Source organism: Ovis aries, chromosome 2 (genome assembly GCF_016772045.2).
Source record: "Ovis aries strain OAR_USU_Benz2616 breed Rambouillet chromosome 2, ARS-UI_Ramb_v3.0, whole genome shotgun sequence".
NCBI lineage: Eukaryota > Metazoa > Chordata > Mammalia > Artiodactyla > Bovidae > Ovis > Ovis aries.
The window spans coordinates 99,793,513-99,810,954 of record NC_056055.1 but is presented as its reverse complement, the minus strand read 5'-3'; the positions used below and the strand labels follow the sequence as shown (position 1 = coordinate 99,810,954).

Here is a 17,442-nt window from a genome sequence, read left to right as displayed (position 1 = left end):
GAACCAGTTGTCTCTTGGGTAGCTTAGCTTAGAAAAAAATTAAAAATAAATAATCCCCAGAAGTTTCTTGATCTTGTCATTAATGTCACTCTGTCATTAAATCAGGTTTCTATAGCACCTCATGAAATGCAAATGTAAACTGAGCTTAGATGCTTTATATGAAGTACTTAATTTCTATTAGAAAAAAAAATAATAATGGCTATCAGATAAGGAAGTCTAGTCAGCATTATTTAAATTAAATTCTATTCTTTGTCTCATTTCCTTCACTATTTTACATATATTAGCTATATAGCAATGTGATGTTGGTTTGCTAAATGGTGCTTTTGCACACTATTTTAGTAAAATAAGAATATAATAATAATGATAAACAAAATTGGCTAGTTTTATAATTTTTTCCAGACAAATCTCATTGAAAATGGGAATTGTTTATAGCTTTCTTTTACTCTACATTGGGAAATCTTGAATGACCTTATCTGAAAGTAGGGTTCTTGAAATTTTAAGTATATGCAAGCATGTGAAATAGCATCACCATGCTATAAAATATATTCTATTTTTTGTTAACTGTGCACTTTTAATCTGGTAAAATAAACCTAAAATAAAATGTATGTTTTAAACATTTTTAAAATGCATAGTTCTGTGGCATTCTTAATATTCTTAATATTCACATTGTTATGCAACTATCACCACCATCCAACTCCAAAACCTTTTTAATTTTCCAGCTAGAACTCTGTCCATTAAGCACTGACTCCTCATTCACTCCTTCCCCCAGCTCTTGGTTACCACCATTCTGCTTTCTGTCTGTATACATTTGATTACATTAACTGACTCATGTGATATGATACAATACTTTATGACTGGCTCATTTCACTTAGCATACTATCTTCAAATTATATCCCTATTGTAGCATGTGTCACTTGTTTTTAAGGTGGCATAATATTCCATTGCATATATATACCACATTTTATATCTCTATTTATCTGTTTATAAACACTCGAGTTGCTTCAGATCTTTGACAGTGAACATGAATGCGCAGACAAATGTACGTGTCCCCACTTTTAATACAAAGTGAATTTTATATTTTAAAACTGTATCAAAATAGAAAAGCAAAACATTAGTAAAAGATTAGAGAGAGTAGGTTATAGGGAAAAAGAAGAGCAATTGAAAAATGTCAATAATCAGTGTAAGAGAATTTCAAGATGTGGAAGGAAAGAATATCAACATACAATTTAAAAGTGGTTAAAGCAGTATGTAGATAATTTTCAGATGTAGTAATATACTTCCCTATGAGCTAGTATTTCTGTTCCTTTATTATTCTAGTTTTATAAAGGTATATGCAATTTGACAGTTTTCTAATGTTGCTTATAAACTGAAATGTGACTTTTGTTTGAATATATTATCCTTGAGAGCCAGAAGAGTGTTACTGAGGGCAATTATAACTTAATATATGATAGCAGTCTCTTAAACTTGGAAGAAAAAAAAATAGTTATTTTTGAGCCTCAATTATATCATCCAATTAAATTCATTTAAAAATACTTGCAATCAACAATAAGATAGCTAATTAAAAAACAATAAATAACATTTGCAATTGTGTGAAAATGTACAGTATAAAGGATACATCTGAAAAATATGGGAAACATCTGTACACTAAAGTCTACAAAATATTGCTGAAAGAAATTAAAATCATTTAAGCATATGGAGTCATAGGTATGAGACCCAATAGTAAGATGTCTAATATTCTAAAATCAATCTATAATGATAACCATCAAAATTCTAGATAAATTTAAAAAGAAATAGACATCATGATTCTAAAATTCGCATAGAAATGTGAAGGACCTAGCATCTAGAATGCCAAATCACTTTCAAAGAGATCAAATCATCACTAACACCACCTGATTTTAAGACTTATTATAATGTTATAGCAATGTTAGTGTAGTACCAGAGTAAAGATAGAAAACAGATTAAAGGAGCAGCATAAATAACTCAGAAATATATATACAGGCACTGATTTTCAACAAAGGTTCAAAGGCAGTCCATGACATAAGAATCATATTTTGAACCAGTGATGTTGAAACATCTAGATACCCATATACAAGTGAATAGGAGAGTATTTTAAAGGGGAACTGGGAAGCTTTTGTTTGCATTTTGTATTTCTTCTTGATTCTGTCTTGGGAGGTTGTACTAGGTAATTCTTTCTAGATGTTTATGCAACTGGGAAGCTTTTGAAGTGATGGACATATTCATTACCTTATTCATAGAATGATTATTTAATGAGTTTTTACATACTGCAATTTTCATCTGGTACACTTCACATATGTGCAATATGTTAGTGTAATATGTCAATTATACATAAAAAAGCTGTAAAATGTCCTTGTGAAATGCATTTAGTATTCACCTTACTATATTTAAATAAAAACACACATAAAATACAATAAAAGGTTTAATTTCTAAAGTAAAAAATCAAGTAAAAATATATAGGCCAGAGATATAAGTAGTATTTAGTGCATTCTAGGCTTGTCTTACTATTGAGGGGCATTTGTATGTGTAGCAGTTAAACAATGAGAATTTTTGTCTGGTATAGAGTAAAATGATTTCTAGTCAATGGGACAGATAACCTCCAAGGATTATGGCTTCTGGTCTTATTGGTCACAGATCGTATTTAAAGTTAACCTGAAAATCTTATTTTAGAACTGACTGTAAACAACTAATTCTAAAGTGTTCCTTGGAATGATTTTGACATGTTCCTGGAACCCTCATCACTTAGTACATTTAATATTATTTTTAATATTTCTACTTTATATTTTGACCACAGTCATAATTTTACCTCTTTGGAAATGATACTTTATCAAATAAAATAATTAAATAAGAAATTAGATAATAAAATAAATATTTTGTTTTGTAATGTTTCAACTGTAGAGTGATTCCTGGGTTCTCCAGGTGGCGCTAGTGGTAAAGAACCTGCCTGCCAATGCAAGAAACATGAGACTTGGGTTCCATCCCTGGGTCAGGAAGATCGCCTGGAGGAGGACATGGCGACCCATTTCAGTATTCTTACCTGGAGCATCCCATGGAGAGAGGGGCCTGGCAGGCTTACAGTCCATAGGGTTACACTGAGTCGAGCATGACTGAAGCAACTTATCGTGCACACACATGACCTCTGGTATACAGTTAAATTCAAATTTCATTCAAGATAGTAAGTGCATAATGAATTACATTAATAACAAAAAATGACTCTTGAAAAGTGTTAAAACTTGTAGAGCTAGGATCCCATGCTGTGCTCTTTGTGCATAAAATATCCAAGGAAGTTTTCTTTGATCACTATTCATATCTGTGGTATAGTAGATAATACCCAGTGCTTTAGAAATAAATACATCATTAGAGAGCAGTACAATAAAAAAGACTAGATGCATGGATCTATTATTTTGTCTGAATTTTAATCAGTATGAGGAATAGTACTACTTTTATATTCTATTATATTGACAAATTGCAATGCAATGACCATCCACTTTACACTTTGGAAATGCCAGTTTCAAATTTCCAACTTCCACCAGATTTTCAGGTATGAGTTCAACTATAGTATCTTACCATCCGCCACATTCCTATCAACTTAGAAACCTTTTTTTTTTCCTTTAAACACATTGTTTTCAGTAAAAGAAAACATCACTTTCTCATGTTTTAACAAGAATCTTTAGCTTCATGCATTTGCTACTAGAAGGGAGATGTTAACTTGAACTAAATTACTCTCACATAACATGATGGAAAAAAGTTTTTTATCCTAACATTTATAATTTTTATTGAAGGAGTTTACTTATTCAAACCAGTGTAGTATGGCATTTAAAAGTATAAGCTCTGAAATAAGACATGTGTCAAGTCTATTACAATTCCAAAAAAATCTAAAATTTATTCTGTTATATATTTAAATTTGTGTAGTTTACAATAATGGTAGCTACCAGATGAATAATGAAATTTAAATAAAAATAAATTGTCCTTTCTAGTAATATGGCTAATTAGATGACTTGAAAACTATCTCAAATAATATAAAAATATTGAATTTTATATATATATAATTACATATATGTAAATATTACATGTTACTGACTATGTCAAAGCCTTTGACTGTATGGATACAAGAAACTGTGGAAAATTCTTCAAGAGATGGGAATACCAGACCATCGGACCTGCCTCCTCAGAAATCTGTATGCAGGTCAAGAAGCAACAGTTAAAACTGGACATGGAATAACAGACTGGTTCTAAATTGGGAAAGGAGTATGTCAATGCTGTATATTGTCACCCTGATTATTTAACTTATATGCAGAGTACATCATGAGAAAGGCCAGGCTGGATGAATCCCAAGCTGAAATCAAGATTGCCAGGGGAAATATCAATAACCTCAGATACGTAGATGAACCACCCTTTTGGCAGAAAGCGAAGAAGAACAAAAGAACCTCTTGATGAAAGTGAAAGAGGAGAGTGAAAAAGTTGGCTTAAATCTCAACATTTGGAAAACTAAGATCATGGCATCTGGGCCCATCACTTCATGGAAAATAGATGGGGAAACAATGGAAACAGTGACACATTATTTTTGAGGGGCTCCAAAATCACTGCAGATAGAGACTGCAGCCATGAAGTTAAAAGATGTTTGCTCCTTGGAAGAAAAGCTATGACAAACATAGACAACATATTAAAAAGCAGAGACATTACTTTGCCAACAAAGGTCCAACTAGTCAAAGCTATGGTTTTTCCAGTAGTCATGTATGGATGTGAGAGTTGGACCATAAAGAAAGCTGAGTGCCAAAGAATTGATGCTTTTGAACTGTGGTATTGGAGAAGACTCTTGAGAGTCCCTTTGACTGCAAAGAGATCCAGCCAGTCCATCCTAAAGGAAATCAGTCCTGAATAATCATTGGAAGAACTGATGCTGAAGCTGAAACTCCAATACTTTGGCCACCTGACTGGAAGAACTGACTCATTGGAAAAGACCCTGATGCTGGGAAAGATTGAAGGCAGGAGGAAAAGGGGATGACAAAGGATAGATTGTTGGATGCCATCACCAACTCGATGGACATGAATTTGAGCAAGCTCCGGAATTTGGGGCTGGACAGGGAAGCCTGGCGTGCTGCAGTCCATGGAGTTGCAAAGAGTCAGAGATGATTGAGTGACTGAACTGAACCAAATTGAAATAGCACATACACATAACTGTATACAGAATGTGTGTGTGTGTGTGTGTGTGTGTGTGTGTGTGTGTGTGTAGTATATCAGTTCAGTTCAGTTCATTTCAGTCGCTCAGTCGTGTCCAACTCTTTGTGACCCCATGAGTCACAGCATGTCAGGCCTCCCTGTCCATCACCATCTCCCGGAGTTCACTCAGACTCAACGTCCATCGAGTCCGTGATGCCATCCAGCCATCTCATCCTGGGTTGTCCCCTTCTCCTCCTGCCCCCAATCTCTTCCAGCATCAGAGTCTTTCCCAATGAGTCAACTCTTCACATGAGGTGGCCAAAGTACTGGAGCTTCAGCTTTGGCATCATTCCTTCCAAAGAAATCCCAGGGCTGATCTCCTTCAGAATGGACTGGTTGGATCTCCTTGTAGTATATAGTGTATGTATGTATGTAAGGGGGGGATTCCCAGGTATCTCTAGTGGTAAAGAACCCTCCTGTCAATGCAGGAGACACAAGAGACACAGGTTGGAAACATCCCCTATAGAAGGGCATGGTAAACTACTCCAGTATTATTGCCTGGAATATCCCATGGACAGAGAAGCCTAGTGGGCTACATTCCATAAGGCTGAAAAGAGTGAGACACAGCTAGTGACTTATTATGCAGCACACATGCATATATAATAATGTTTGTGCGTCTATAACATTGTGAGGCTGGTATCAAATTAAAGCATCTATAGGTCCCAATACAAAGTCACAGAAAGCCTTGGTAGTAAGCAAGCCCTCTACATAGTTTTGAGGCAATCTTGGGCTTCTCCTTTCCTGATTGTCTGGTGAACAGAGAATAGTATATTTGTAAGGTTTCCCCCAAGTGAACTGTTTAATACTGATGGATTAAGAGAAAACACTGATGGATTAAGAAAAACTAGTAAATCTTCTAGTGGTTTCAAGAGACTTGAACATAAATTGTAAAAATATGTCATTTAAGGTGAACTGGTATGCCCACAGGCCATTTGCTGAATATACATCTACAAGAGAGTCTGGGAAGCTAGGCCAAATCCAGAGAAAAGGTGGAATGAAATCTCCTAAATCTCCTGAGGCTCAGATTAAACAAACAAACAAACAAACAACAACAACAAAAACCTGAAGGAGGAGACCTGCTTGGAGAACATAGCTGGTTTTCCACTCAAGAAATCTGTCAGATTTTGAAAAGAAGTGGTCAGAAGTCTGGAGAGTTGGACTGAACATTTGAAGGACAAAATTGTGTTTCTCACAGTTTTTAGGTCTGAAAAGAAGTAAACCTATAAACTTTTAATTAAAACCTGGGAGAATCTCAATCTAGAAAAGTGAAGCAGAAGCTCATTTGTCTCCCTAAAATAGCAAAAATACACAACATAACTCAATGCCTTAGTATTATGAGGTTGTTATTTACTATTTCCAAGCCTCCTTGGCTGTTGATCAGGGGTCTTATATACACAAAGTTCACCTTAGAGTCTAACATATCTAGACATAGAGAGCAAGAAACTATCACTGATAAGAGGAAATAAAAACAATAGAAGCAGACCCACAAATGACTCACAGGCTATATTTGGAGGACAAAGACTTTAAAATAACTATAATCAATATGTTCAATCAAAATACATAAAAATGGACAAACTAAATGAATACACTGATCAATTACAAAGAGAATTTAATTGTATAAAAATAGTCAAACAGATAACTTGAAAAAGAGAGAAAGAAGTGTATCTGACCTGGATAGGTAAACTGATATTAGGTTTGACCTCCTTCTCTAAATGACTAGAAAAGCAAAGAAAATATTTATTTTTAAACATTGAACAGCTGGAATTCCAAGGGCCTACCAAGTTCTCCTTAAGGACATTTTCCAGACTTCAACACAAGGAGAAACCAAGCTGAATGAGACCATTTCATTAAGATGAAGAAATGGAGTTTGGAGTTTTGAAAATCTGAGCTAGCTGGATTTCCAAGGTAATACTGAAGAAGAGAGGTATATAGGCAAAAAGGCCAGAAATCTACATAGAAAACAATTAATATTTATCATCTTAATAAATATTCACATGCTTATCAAACTGCAGATAATGATGTGGGGGAAATTTTAAAAGATACTTTCACATGAAGTCCAATTAAGCCCCCCCCCATTAGAATATGTAGACCATATAAACATAGACTTTGTGTTATTTCTTTGCTAAAATGTGAAAGTGGCTCAATCGTATCTGACTCTTTGAGACCCCATGGACTTGACAGTCCATGGAATGCTGCAAACCAGAATACTAGAGTAAGTAGCCATATTTCCCTTCCCAACCCAGGGACTGAATCCAGATCTCCTACATTGCAGGCAAATTCTTTATAGTCTGAGCCACCAACAAAGCTCTAAAATTTGATTAGCTGCATTTATACAAATTATATAATCAAATTTGAGAACTTCCATACCTACTGCTGCTAAAATGACTTTACGGAACATGTGCACACCAGTAAACTAGGTAAAAGCATTGAACACAGTTGACATAACATATCTCTGACACGTGTGGGTGGCTGTGTGTCATTTTAGGCACTCATGTTCCCTTTCCCTGATGACACTTTCTCCAGTTTACTGCTCAAATATCACTTAAGATATTCTTTTCTCTTCACTTTTTATTTTTCCTTTTTAAAAGTTATTGTTTAAGATTGTTATATTGTTCACCTGGCTTTTTGCAATAAGCACCAACATTATTGTTTTTACCTTTGATATATGATTTTAATAGTTTAATATCTGTACAACTACCTTTGTTAACTTTTTAAAATTTGTTATGTTGCAACTGTACACATCTTTCAAAAGTCTTCTATTTCTTTTTTTTTTTTTTTTAGTTTTTTATTTTTTAAATTTTAAAATCTTTAATTCTTACATGCATTCCCAAACATGAACCCCCCTCCCACCTCCCTCCCCATAACATCTTTCTGGGTCATCCCCATGCACCAGCCCCAAGCATGCTGCATCCTGCGTCAGACATAGACTGGCGATTCAATTCACATGATAGTATACATGTTAGAATGTCATTCTCCCAAATCATCCCACCCTCTCCCTCTCCCTCTGAGTCCAAAAGTCCGTTATACACATCTGTGTCTCTTTCCCTGTCTTGCACACAGGGTCGTCATTGCCATCTTCCTAAATTCCATATATATGTGTTAGTATACTGTATCGGTGTTTTTCTTTCTGGCTTACTTCACTCTGTATAATCGGCTCCAGTTTCATCTATCTCATCAGAACTGATTCAAATGAATTCTTTTTAACGGCTGAGTAATACTCCATTGTGTATATGTACCACAGCTTTCTTATCCATTCATCTGCTGATGGACATCTAGGTTGTTTCCATGTCCTGGCTATTATAAACAGTGCTGCGATGAACATTGGGGTACATGTGTCTCCTTCAATTCTGGTTTCCTCAGTGTGTATGCCCAGCAGTGGGATTGCTGGGTCATAAGGGAGTTCTATTTGCAATTTTTAAGGAATCTCCACACTGTTCTCCATAGTGGCTGTACTAGTTTGCATTCCCACCAACAGTGTAGGAGGGTTCCCTTTTCTCCACACCCTCTCCAGCATTTATTGCTTGCAGATTTTTGGATCGCAGCCATTCTGACTGGTGTGAAGTGGTACCTCATTGTGGTTTTGATTTGCATTTCTCTAATAATGAGTGATGTTGAGCATCTTTTCATGTGTTTGTTAGCCATCCGTATGTCTTCTTTGGAGAAATATCTATTTAGTTCTTTGGCCCATTTTTTGATTGGGTCTTTTATTTTTCTGGAATTGAGCTGCATAAGTTGCTTGTATATTTTTGAGATTAGTTGTTTGTCAGTTGCTTCATTTGCTATTATTTTCTCCCATTCAGAAGGCTGTCTTTTCACCTTGCTTATATTTTCCTTTGTTGTGCAGAAGCTTTTAATTTTAATTAGATCCCATTTGTTTATTTTTGCTTTTATTTCCAGCATTCTGGGAGGTGGATCATAGAGGATCCTGCTGTGATTTATGTCTGAGAGTGTTTTGCCTATGTTCTCCTCTAGGAGTTTTATAGTTTCTGATCTTACATTTATATCTTTAATCCATTTTGAGTTTATTTTTGTGTGCGGTGTTAGAAAGTGATCTAGTTTCATTCTTTTACAAGTGGTTGACCAGTTTTCCCAGCACCACTTGTTAAAGAGATTGTCTTTACTCCATTGTATATTCTTGCCTCCTTTGTCAAAGATAAGGTGTCCATATGTGTGTGGATTTATCTCTGGGCTTTCTATTTTGTTCCATTGATCTATATGTCTGTCTTTGTGCCAGTACCATACTGTCTTGATGACTGTGGCTTTGTAGTAGAGCCTGAAGTCAGGCAAAAATCCAGACTTCTGAGTCATGCAAACCAGGTATATCAGATGTTATTTCTGCTTACTGTCCTATTCTTCATTTATTATACCTACTCTACCCTTTCTGTGCAGTTTTTCTAGATTTCTTAGGATAGATTATTTTATCTCTCAAAGCATGATTTCTTAGCTAAGCACAAAAACTAGTGACCTGAGGTGCTTGTTTGTATTTCTCTTTTCTCCAATACACTGAGAATCATTTAAGATTAACAAGATATGTTTTTTATTTATGTCTCAAAATGCATTTAATGAACAGACTATAGTAAATACTCCATGAAAGTCTTTTTGATTAATTAATGTAGGAACATATACGTAAAAAAGTTTGAGCATATGTGCATGACATACAAGATCTAAACTTATTTTCATGTAATTTTAAAAATAAAAGTGTAAAGAGCAAGCATTAAGCTAAATATAATCACCCAAGTAAATTCTTTTGTTTCATCAGTGTTTTGTGGCATTTTTTATAAGACATTAAACTGAAACAATAATAAATTTTCAAATCATCTCACCAATTTACAAGATCATTAAATATAGAAAAGCCATGTAAATAATATTCTTAGACAATATTGATTTTTCAAAGTTTTCATCAAATATTATTAAGTATTCTTGAATTCTTCACTCTAGCAGCATTCTGAACATAGGGCATTCTCCTTAGAGCATCATATCTTTAGAAATTGTAAACAGGCCACCAATTATGCACATAATATGTACTGAAGAAAGCTCATTTTCTTGTATCTTAACAAGTGATTCAGCGAAAGATTGATTATTCTGAGCAATTTCAAGGCTATAACCATCCCTAATGTCCTTAAAATGAAGTAATTGGAAATTCAGCAACATTTAATTTTGTGATAAGACAATTTAATTTAGAACTTCCTGACTTCTGTGTCTTGACAATTTCAATAGTTTCAGTAGTGAACTAACCATCTTGGTTTTCTAATAGAGGATAATATTTAAAAAAAAAAAAGAAAATAAATATTAAGTTCAAGTTAACAGAAGGGAATTCTGTACATGTGTTTCTCATTTTGCACAAGTTCCCCAAGCTGGAAATTCCCTATTTTCCTATTTACAAAAGGCATACAAATACTTAATTAAGATAAAATAACCCAAATACATAGTTGCCCTTTAAAAAGGTTTTATCTCATGTAAAATATTTTCAGATATTATATAAATATATACATTTTAGATATAAATATGTATGTGAATCTGCTCTATAACAGTCTTATAGATTTTTAATATTTAGTAAGCCTCTTATTTTAGAAAAGTTTTTTATTTGCAAAAAATTTTCAAGGATGGTTCAGACAGTTCCCATACCCTGATCCAGTCTGAGAATGCACTGAGGGATGCCAGCTTCACTAAATCTGGAGTTAGTTCTTTTTAAAGTAGGACTGCCAGGCCGCAGCCTGACACGCCGCGCGGCCCCCCCAGTCTCCCTCACTATGGCAGCAGCACGGCACAGCACCCTCGACTTCAAGCTCGGCGCCAAAGCTGATGGTGAGACCATTCTGAAAGGCCTCCAGTCCATTTTCCAGGAGCAGGGGATGACGGAGTCAGTGCACACCTGGCAGGACCATGGCTATTTAGCGACGTACATAAACAAAAATGGCAGCTTTGCCAATTTGAGAATTTACCCGCATGGATTGGTGTTGCTGGATCTTCAGAGCTACGACGGTGATGCACAAGGCAAAGAAGTCGATAGTCTTTTGAACAAAGTAGAAGAAAGAATGAAAGAATTGAGTCAGGACAGTACTGAGCGGGTAAAGCGATTACCACCCATAGTTCGAGGAGGGGCCATTGACAGATACTGGCCCACTGCTGATGGTCGCCTGGTTGAGTACAACATCGATAAAGTGGTGTATGATGAAGACTCACCTTACCAGAACATTTACACTCAAAGCAATTTGGGAATATTCTCATCCTCAGTGGGGATGTTAATTTGGCGGAAAGTGATTTGGCGTATACCCGGGCCATCATGGGCAGTGGCAAAGAAGATTACAGTGGCAAAGATGTACTGATTCTGGGAGGTGGAGATGGGGGCATATTATGTGAAATAGTCAAACTGAAACCAAAGATGGTGACTATGGTAGAGATTGACCAAATGGTGATTGACGGATGTAAGAAATACATGCGAAAAACGTGTGGTGATGTCTTAGACAATCTTAAAGGAGACTGCTATCAGGTTCTAATAGAAGACTGTATTCCAGTACTGAAGAGGTACGCCAAAGAAGGGAGAGAGTTTGATTATGTGATTAATGATTTGACAGCTGTTCCAATCTCCACATCTCCAGAAGAAGATTCCACATGGGAGTTTCTCAGACTGATTCTTGACCTCTCAATGAAAGTATTGAAACAGGATGGGAAATATTTTACACAGGGGAACTGTGTCAATTTGACAGAAGCCCTGTCACTCTACGAAGAACAGCTGGGGCACCTGTATTGTCCTGTGGAATTCTCAAAGGAGATCGTCTGTGTCCCTTCGTACTTGGAATTGTGGGTGTTTTACACTGTTTAGAAGAAAGCTAAACCTTGAAAATCAGTGTCCCCGAGTCATGTGTGCTGCAAATAGCCTTCCTGACCTTTCTATGCTGTACATGAAATCGAAACAAGTCAGGCAATTGATTGTGAATTCCTTCACGTTTCCTGTTTTTAATTATTTTTTTAATTTAAAAATCAAATGGAAATTGTATATTTTGATGAACTAGGATGATTAGACAGCACAGTGAAGGCTGCTAAATGCACTGAACCCCTAGAATGTGATTTTTGTTTTTGTTTCTGTTTTTCTGCGTGGGCTTTTTTTTGTTTGTTTGTTTTGTTTTGTTTTCATTTTGGTAGACTTTGAATTTGAATTTGGTTGTTTGGAGGAGTGAACATCATTGTTTTCTTCTGGAGGGGAGTTCTTCATGGAGTTTCTTTCCCACCCAAATTGATATAGATATTAAAATTTGGTGCTTATGAGGAAAGACTTTAAAAATGAATAGCAACGCTTCAATTAAAATTACAAATGAGAAATTTAAAAAAAAATAAAATAAAGTAGGACTGCCAGAGGTAGTCACAAAACTTGGCTTGTTAATAGCGATGGGGTTGATAGGTCCCCAGAGTAAGAGGTCAAATGGAAGCCCTTAACTTCCTGAAGCCACAGTGCCACATTTATCATAGTAGTGACAAGCTTACAGGTGCTTCCATGAGACTGCACCTGCAGAGAGTTCTAGAGATGGTTAATATGAACACAGTGATGTTACTAGGGTAAGATACATGTAGTGAGTGAAGATGCTGCTTAACATTTGCAGCTAGAAGAAAGCATGAATTTAAGAGCAAAATGTTTATGGCACCTTCTGTATTAATAAGTCACAGTACTTCCTTAGTCTGAGCCAGTATTCAGATACAAAAATTATTGATTGAAAAGGTAGTCAGCTCCCAAGAGACATGACCCCACAACATTGCGCCAAGTATATCTTATGATGATTATTCCAGGCTCACACCCAAATAAATCTATAGCCATTTATTTCATCAAATTTATTATTTGGACAGGGAAACACTAGGACATTTCAAGAATGTTGCATGATGCATCTGAGTTGATATTGACAACCAGGGATCTGAAGCATCAGTCCTACATCCTCTTAGAGTAGGATCATACAGGGGCCTAATTAATAAATGGGGTCCCAGATAAAGTTCACTGGTTCAATGATTCACCCACTTGTAGTTTTCCTAGCCCCCGAATGTGTAGTCATCACACTAGGTCCTTCACGAGTTGTGTAAGAGCTGTCATAGAGAGAAGGCCAAGTGGAAGCCTCTTGATCTATTCTTCTCACCAGCCAAGAGAGTAAATGTCATATTGCATCTCAGAGTGGAAGAAAATGTAGATGGTGGTCATAAGTTCCACCTTCAAAGATCTGAATGATGTAAGAATGGCTGTCCTTATGTTTACATTTGATGGACATGTCTGATTTCTGTAGACATGAGCGGGATCCAGGAGGATGATTATGGAACCAGTGGCAATCCACATCAGAACAGTCCTACAGAACACAGTGTGTTCTTGCTCAAACAGATTAATAAGACCAGGTATATGATATGTGGCCAGTGATATCACAAATGTATTGCTTTCTATTTAGAAGAGAAAATCAGAAACAGTATCATCTGTGTTGAATGGATGTCAGTATTTACTCACAGTTTTGAACTAGGTTTATGCTAAATCTCTTACCCTTTGTCATAATATAGCCATGAAAGATCTAGACCACTTAAATATCCTGAGGAATACCGTAATATCACATACATGCAATATGCCAAGAAAATAATGTTTATTGACTGGGATTAAGCCAGAGGCGCCTTAGTATGCTAGATGCCGTGATGTCAGACATTGCTATTCAGTTGCCAAGTCGTGTCCGACTCTTTATAACCCCACAGACTGCAGCATGCCAGGCTTCCCTGGCCCTCACCATCTCCTGGAATTTGCCTAAGTTTATGTCCATTGAATCGGCGATGGCATCCAACCATCTCATCCTGTGTCATCCCCTTCTTCTGCCATCATTGTTTCCCAGCCTCAGGATTTGTCCAGTGATTTGGCTGTCTGCATCAAGTGGCCAAATTATTAGAGCTTCAGCTTTAGGATCAGTCCTATCAATGAGTATGCAGGGTTCATTTCCTTTAAAACTGACTGGTTTGTTCTCCTTGCAGTCCAAGGGACTCTCAAGAGTCTTCTCCAGCACCACAGTTCAAAAGCATCACTTCTTCGGTGCTTAACTTTCTTTATGGTCCAGTTCTCACATACGTACATGACTACTGGAAAGACCATAGCCTTGACTATACAGACCTTTGTCAGCCATAAGTTGAATAATAAACGCTTCAGTTTCAGGCACTTGCCACATTAACCAAAATTTTAGGGATTCAGTGGTTTGGAGTGTGATAGAACAACTCCTCCAAAGTTAAAAGAAAAAAAAGACTGTATCCCTGAGTTTCTACATGTTGGATTGCACATTGGAATAGTTTTTTCAGTAAAGATTTAGAGTAAAAACTTCCATGTTCTTACACTTACAACAAAGACAGAACAAATCTTAATATTACCTAAAAATAATATATTTGTCATTCAGCTTTCCTACTTTGAATATCCATATAAATAGATACAACACTAAAAGCATATCAAATGTCCTTGATTTGATTACAGATGTTATTTTTCTGATTTTAGGTTGTTTTATTCAAAAATTAAAATTTGTTTACTCTGACATTTGTTGGCCTGATTGTCATATAAAGTTTTGCAGTTTGTTAGAATCTCATTGTGTTTGGATTAGCCAGGACATAGATATCATCATTTACTGCTTTTCCAATTAATTTAACCAATGGAACTATTATTTCCACGGAAAATATTTTTCAGTCATTTTGGGAAATAAATCAAAAGAGATTTGCTCTTAGTAAAGCAAGTGAAGTAATTAGTTTTCTCTGGGGACTTGGATATCTCTGGGCCACCTGAGAGCTCCTCAGACCCTGATGAAGTACAGCGATGCCCTTTTTTTAAAATGAAGAAACCTTCTTCATAAGAACAACATAATAGATATCAGCAGAGCTAGATATGGAGGCTGAATTCTTGCTTCTTAATTCTAGTGTTTACATTATATCAGACTTGACAGGCATTCATGATTTCACAATGATAAAATTTGAGGGAAACATATTTCCAATACATATTTCAAAATAATTAATTTTACTATGATTCATGGCTATAAATGGACCTACCAGGTGGCACTAGTGGTAAAGATCCTGCCTGCCAATGCAGGAAACATAAGAGATGCAGGTTTAATCCCTGTATCGGGAAGATCCCCTGGAGGAGAGCATGGCAATACATTCCAGTATTCTTGCCTGGGGAATCCCATGGACAGATATGCCTGGCGGGCTACAGTCCATAGGGTCACAAAGAGTCAGACATGACTGAAGCTACTGAAAACACAAATATATACACCACATGGCTATAAATATCCTTTCACACTTGCGGTTCTCATTCATATAAACGTGTCCTAATACAGCAGTCAGCTCCATAAAAATCATTTCCACTGGTATTTATTCTACTGAAATATAATTATCTTTGAGCTTCCTGTCATTATCTACAGTACAACATTAAAAACATGACAACTACTGCTTTGTACTGTACCTAATATAGAAATTGGAACTGAATTAGAGCACAAATATTTGTTTAATCAATTAATTAATCTTGTTGTTTCTGCCATTTCTTTTTGCCTGATATGAATAGAATATATACTGACAAGGAAAGCAATAACTATTTCTTAGTTTTTTGTTTAACTCAATATTTGACAATTTTAAAAGACATAATAATTTTATAGAGACTCAACTTTCTATAGCAGTTAATCTGTCCTTCTATTCCATTCATCCCATGACCCAAACTCCATTTTCAGACATAGTTTTCAAAGGGTACAATGACCTGTGTGTCCATTTTCAGAACAAATTCTGAGCAATGATGAGGCAAAGCTATTTTGCATTCATAATGGCAATTGGAAGCACAAGACAGAAACTGTATATAAAAATTAATTAATAAGCAGCTTTAACTTAAATTTGATAGCCAGCAAAGAAAAAATAAAATCTTGTTACTGCTTGTATATTAAGATTTAGGCATGTGTTTTATATTTGTGTATGTATAAATAATAGCTTATAATGTACATGGATGTATAAGTAGATTAAAATAATGTGTTGTAGAACATTCAAACAAAATTAAGAGGTGTAAAGATGTAAATTATGACTGGTCTAAAATTTGATTTCATTAAATCTTGAATAATTTCAGATATGGCCATCATAGAAAGACATGGCTGATATTGTCCTAATCATATCAGGGATCAGAGCATCATCTCCTATAAGATAGTTACTTTTCTTGTTCTCTCACAGATTTCTTTGTTCATGATCAGAGAATGTATGAATTACTTTTGTGGTTATATAAAATACATTTAAAATTAAGAGTCCTTTATTTAGTATTTCTTGCCAATAAATCAGTTCTATTTTTTTTCTCATAGTTATATGTTTGGAAAGAAATACTTTTGCTGAAAATTCAAATGCATACAGATTATAGCATGTATAGAGAATAGTTTTGTATAGCATTATGACCTAATCTGTTTCTTGCCCTTGGAACAATGGAGTCCCATGGTCCTTAAAAAGAATATTATTTTGAGCTAAGCAAAACTTTTTTCCAAAATAACTACCATTCTAGCACTAAATTTCAATATGGATAGCAGAACTATCTTTTTCATACCTTACCCCTAACATCAATAGCAAAGATTAGCTATGAAAACTTAAACATGCTTTTAATTATTAGTATTTAAAGCATAAACAACCATTGCTGGGATACATACAACCATAACCATTTTACCTTGTTGCCTTCTGTCTTGCCCTTTCAACTCTAAATTAACTATCAGGAAGTGGCCCTTTGGCATCACTTTGGAAATCCAAGTATGCTATGACTGACACCATTCAATTCCATAACCTGTAGATGTGTGACACTCTCTTTGCATTTTTGGGATTTCTGGTGTTCACTTTTCTGTGAGGATGGTGTCTGCATCCTTATGTCCTGAGGTCACATTTATTTTCAGAATTCAACACAGTGTACACTCACTTTAGAGATTTTCCTGTAGAAGCCACTGTGTGAGTTTTAGTCTGATTTATTGATCACTTAGTGGATTAAGTAGAGGCACTGTTAACTGTTCTGCTTTCTTTGAATTTCACTTTGTTCCTTATACCTCTTTTTCATTTATCTCCTTTCACTTTTCAGGTACTTTTATTTTTCCCCCATTTTATGGAAGAAGACTTTCCATTTTCTTAAAGCTTTGATATCAAGGGACACCAGGTTTGTCATTAGGAAATTTACCACTTTCAAATTTGTCTGTATAAACCCAGAGAGGTGCTCAGCCA

The 17,442-nt window shown here is 35.5% G+C and overlaps 1 protein-coding gene across 1 annotated transcript; it reads left to right on the top strand.

The window, feature by feature from the left end:
* Window positions 1-10,940: 10,940 nt before the first annotated feature.
* LOC101112287 (spermine synthase) lies at window positions 10,941-12,555 on the top strand. Its single transcript, XM_004004426.5, is given in 2 exon segments — window positions 10,941-11,427; window positions 11,430-12,555. Coding segments are annotated over 2 exon segments (1,089 nt in total). The 5' UTR covers window positions 10,941-10,985; the 3' UTR covers window positions 12,077-12,555.
* The last annotated feature ends 4,887 nt before the right edge of the window (window positions 12,556-17,442 follow it).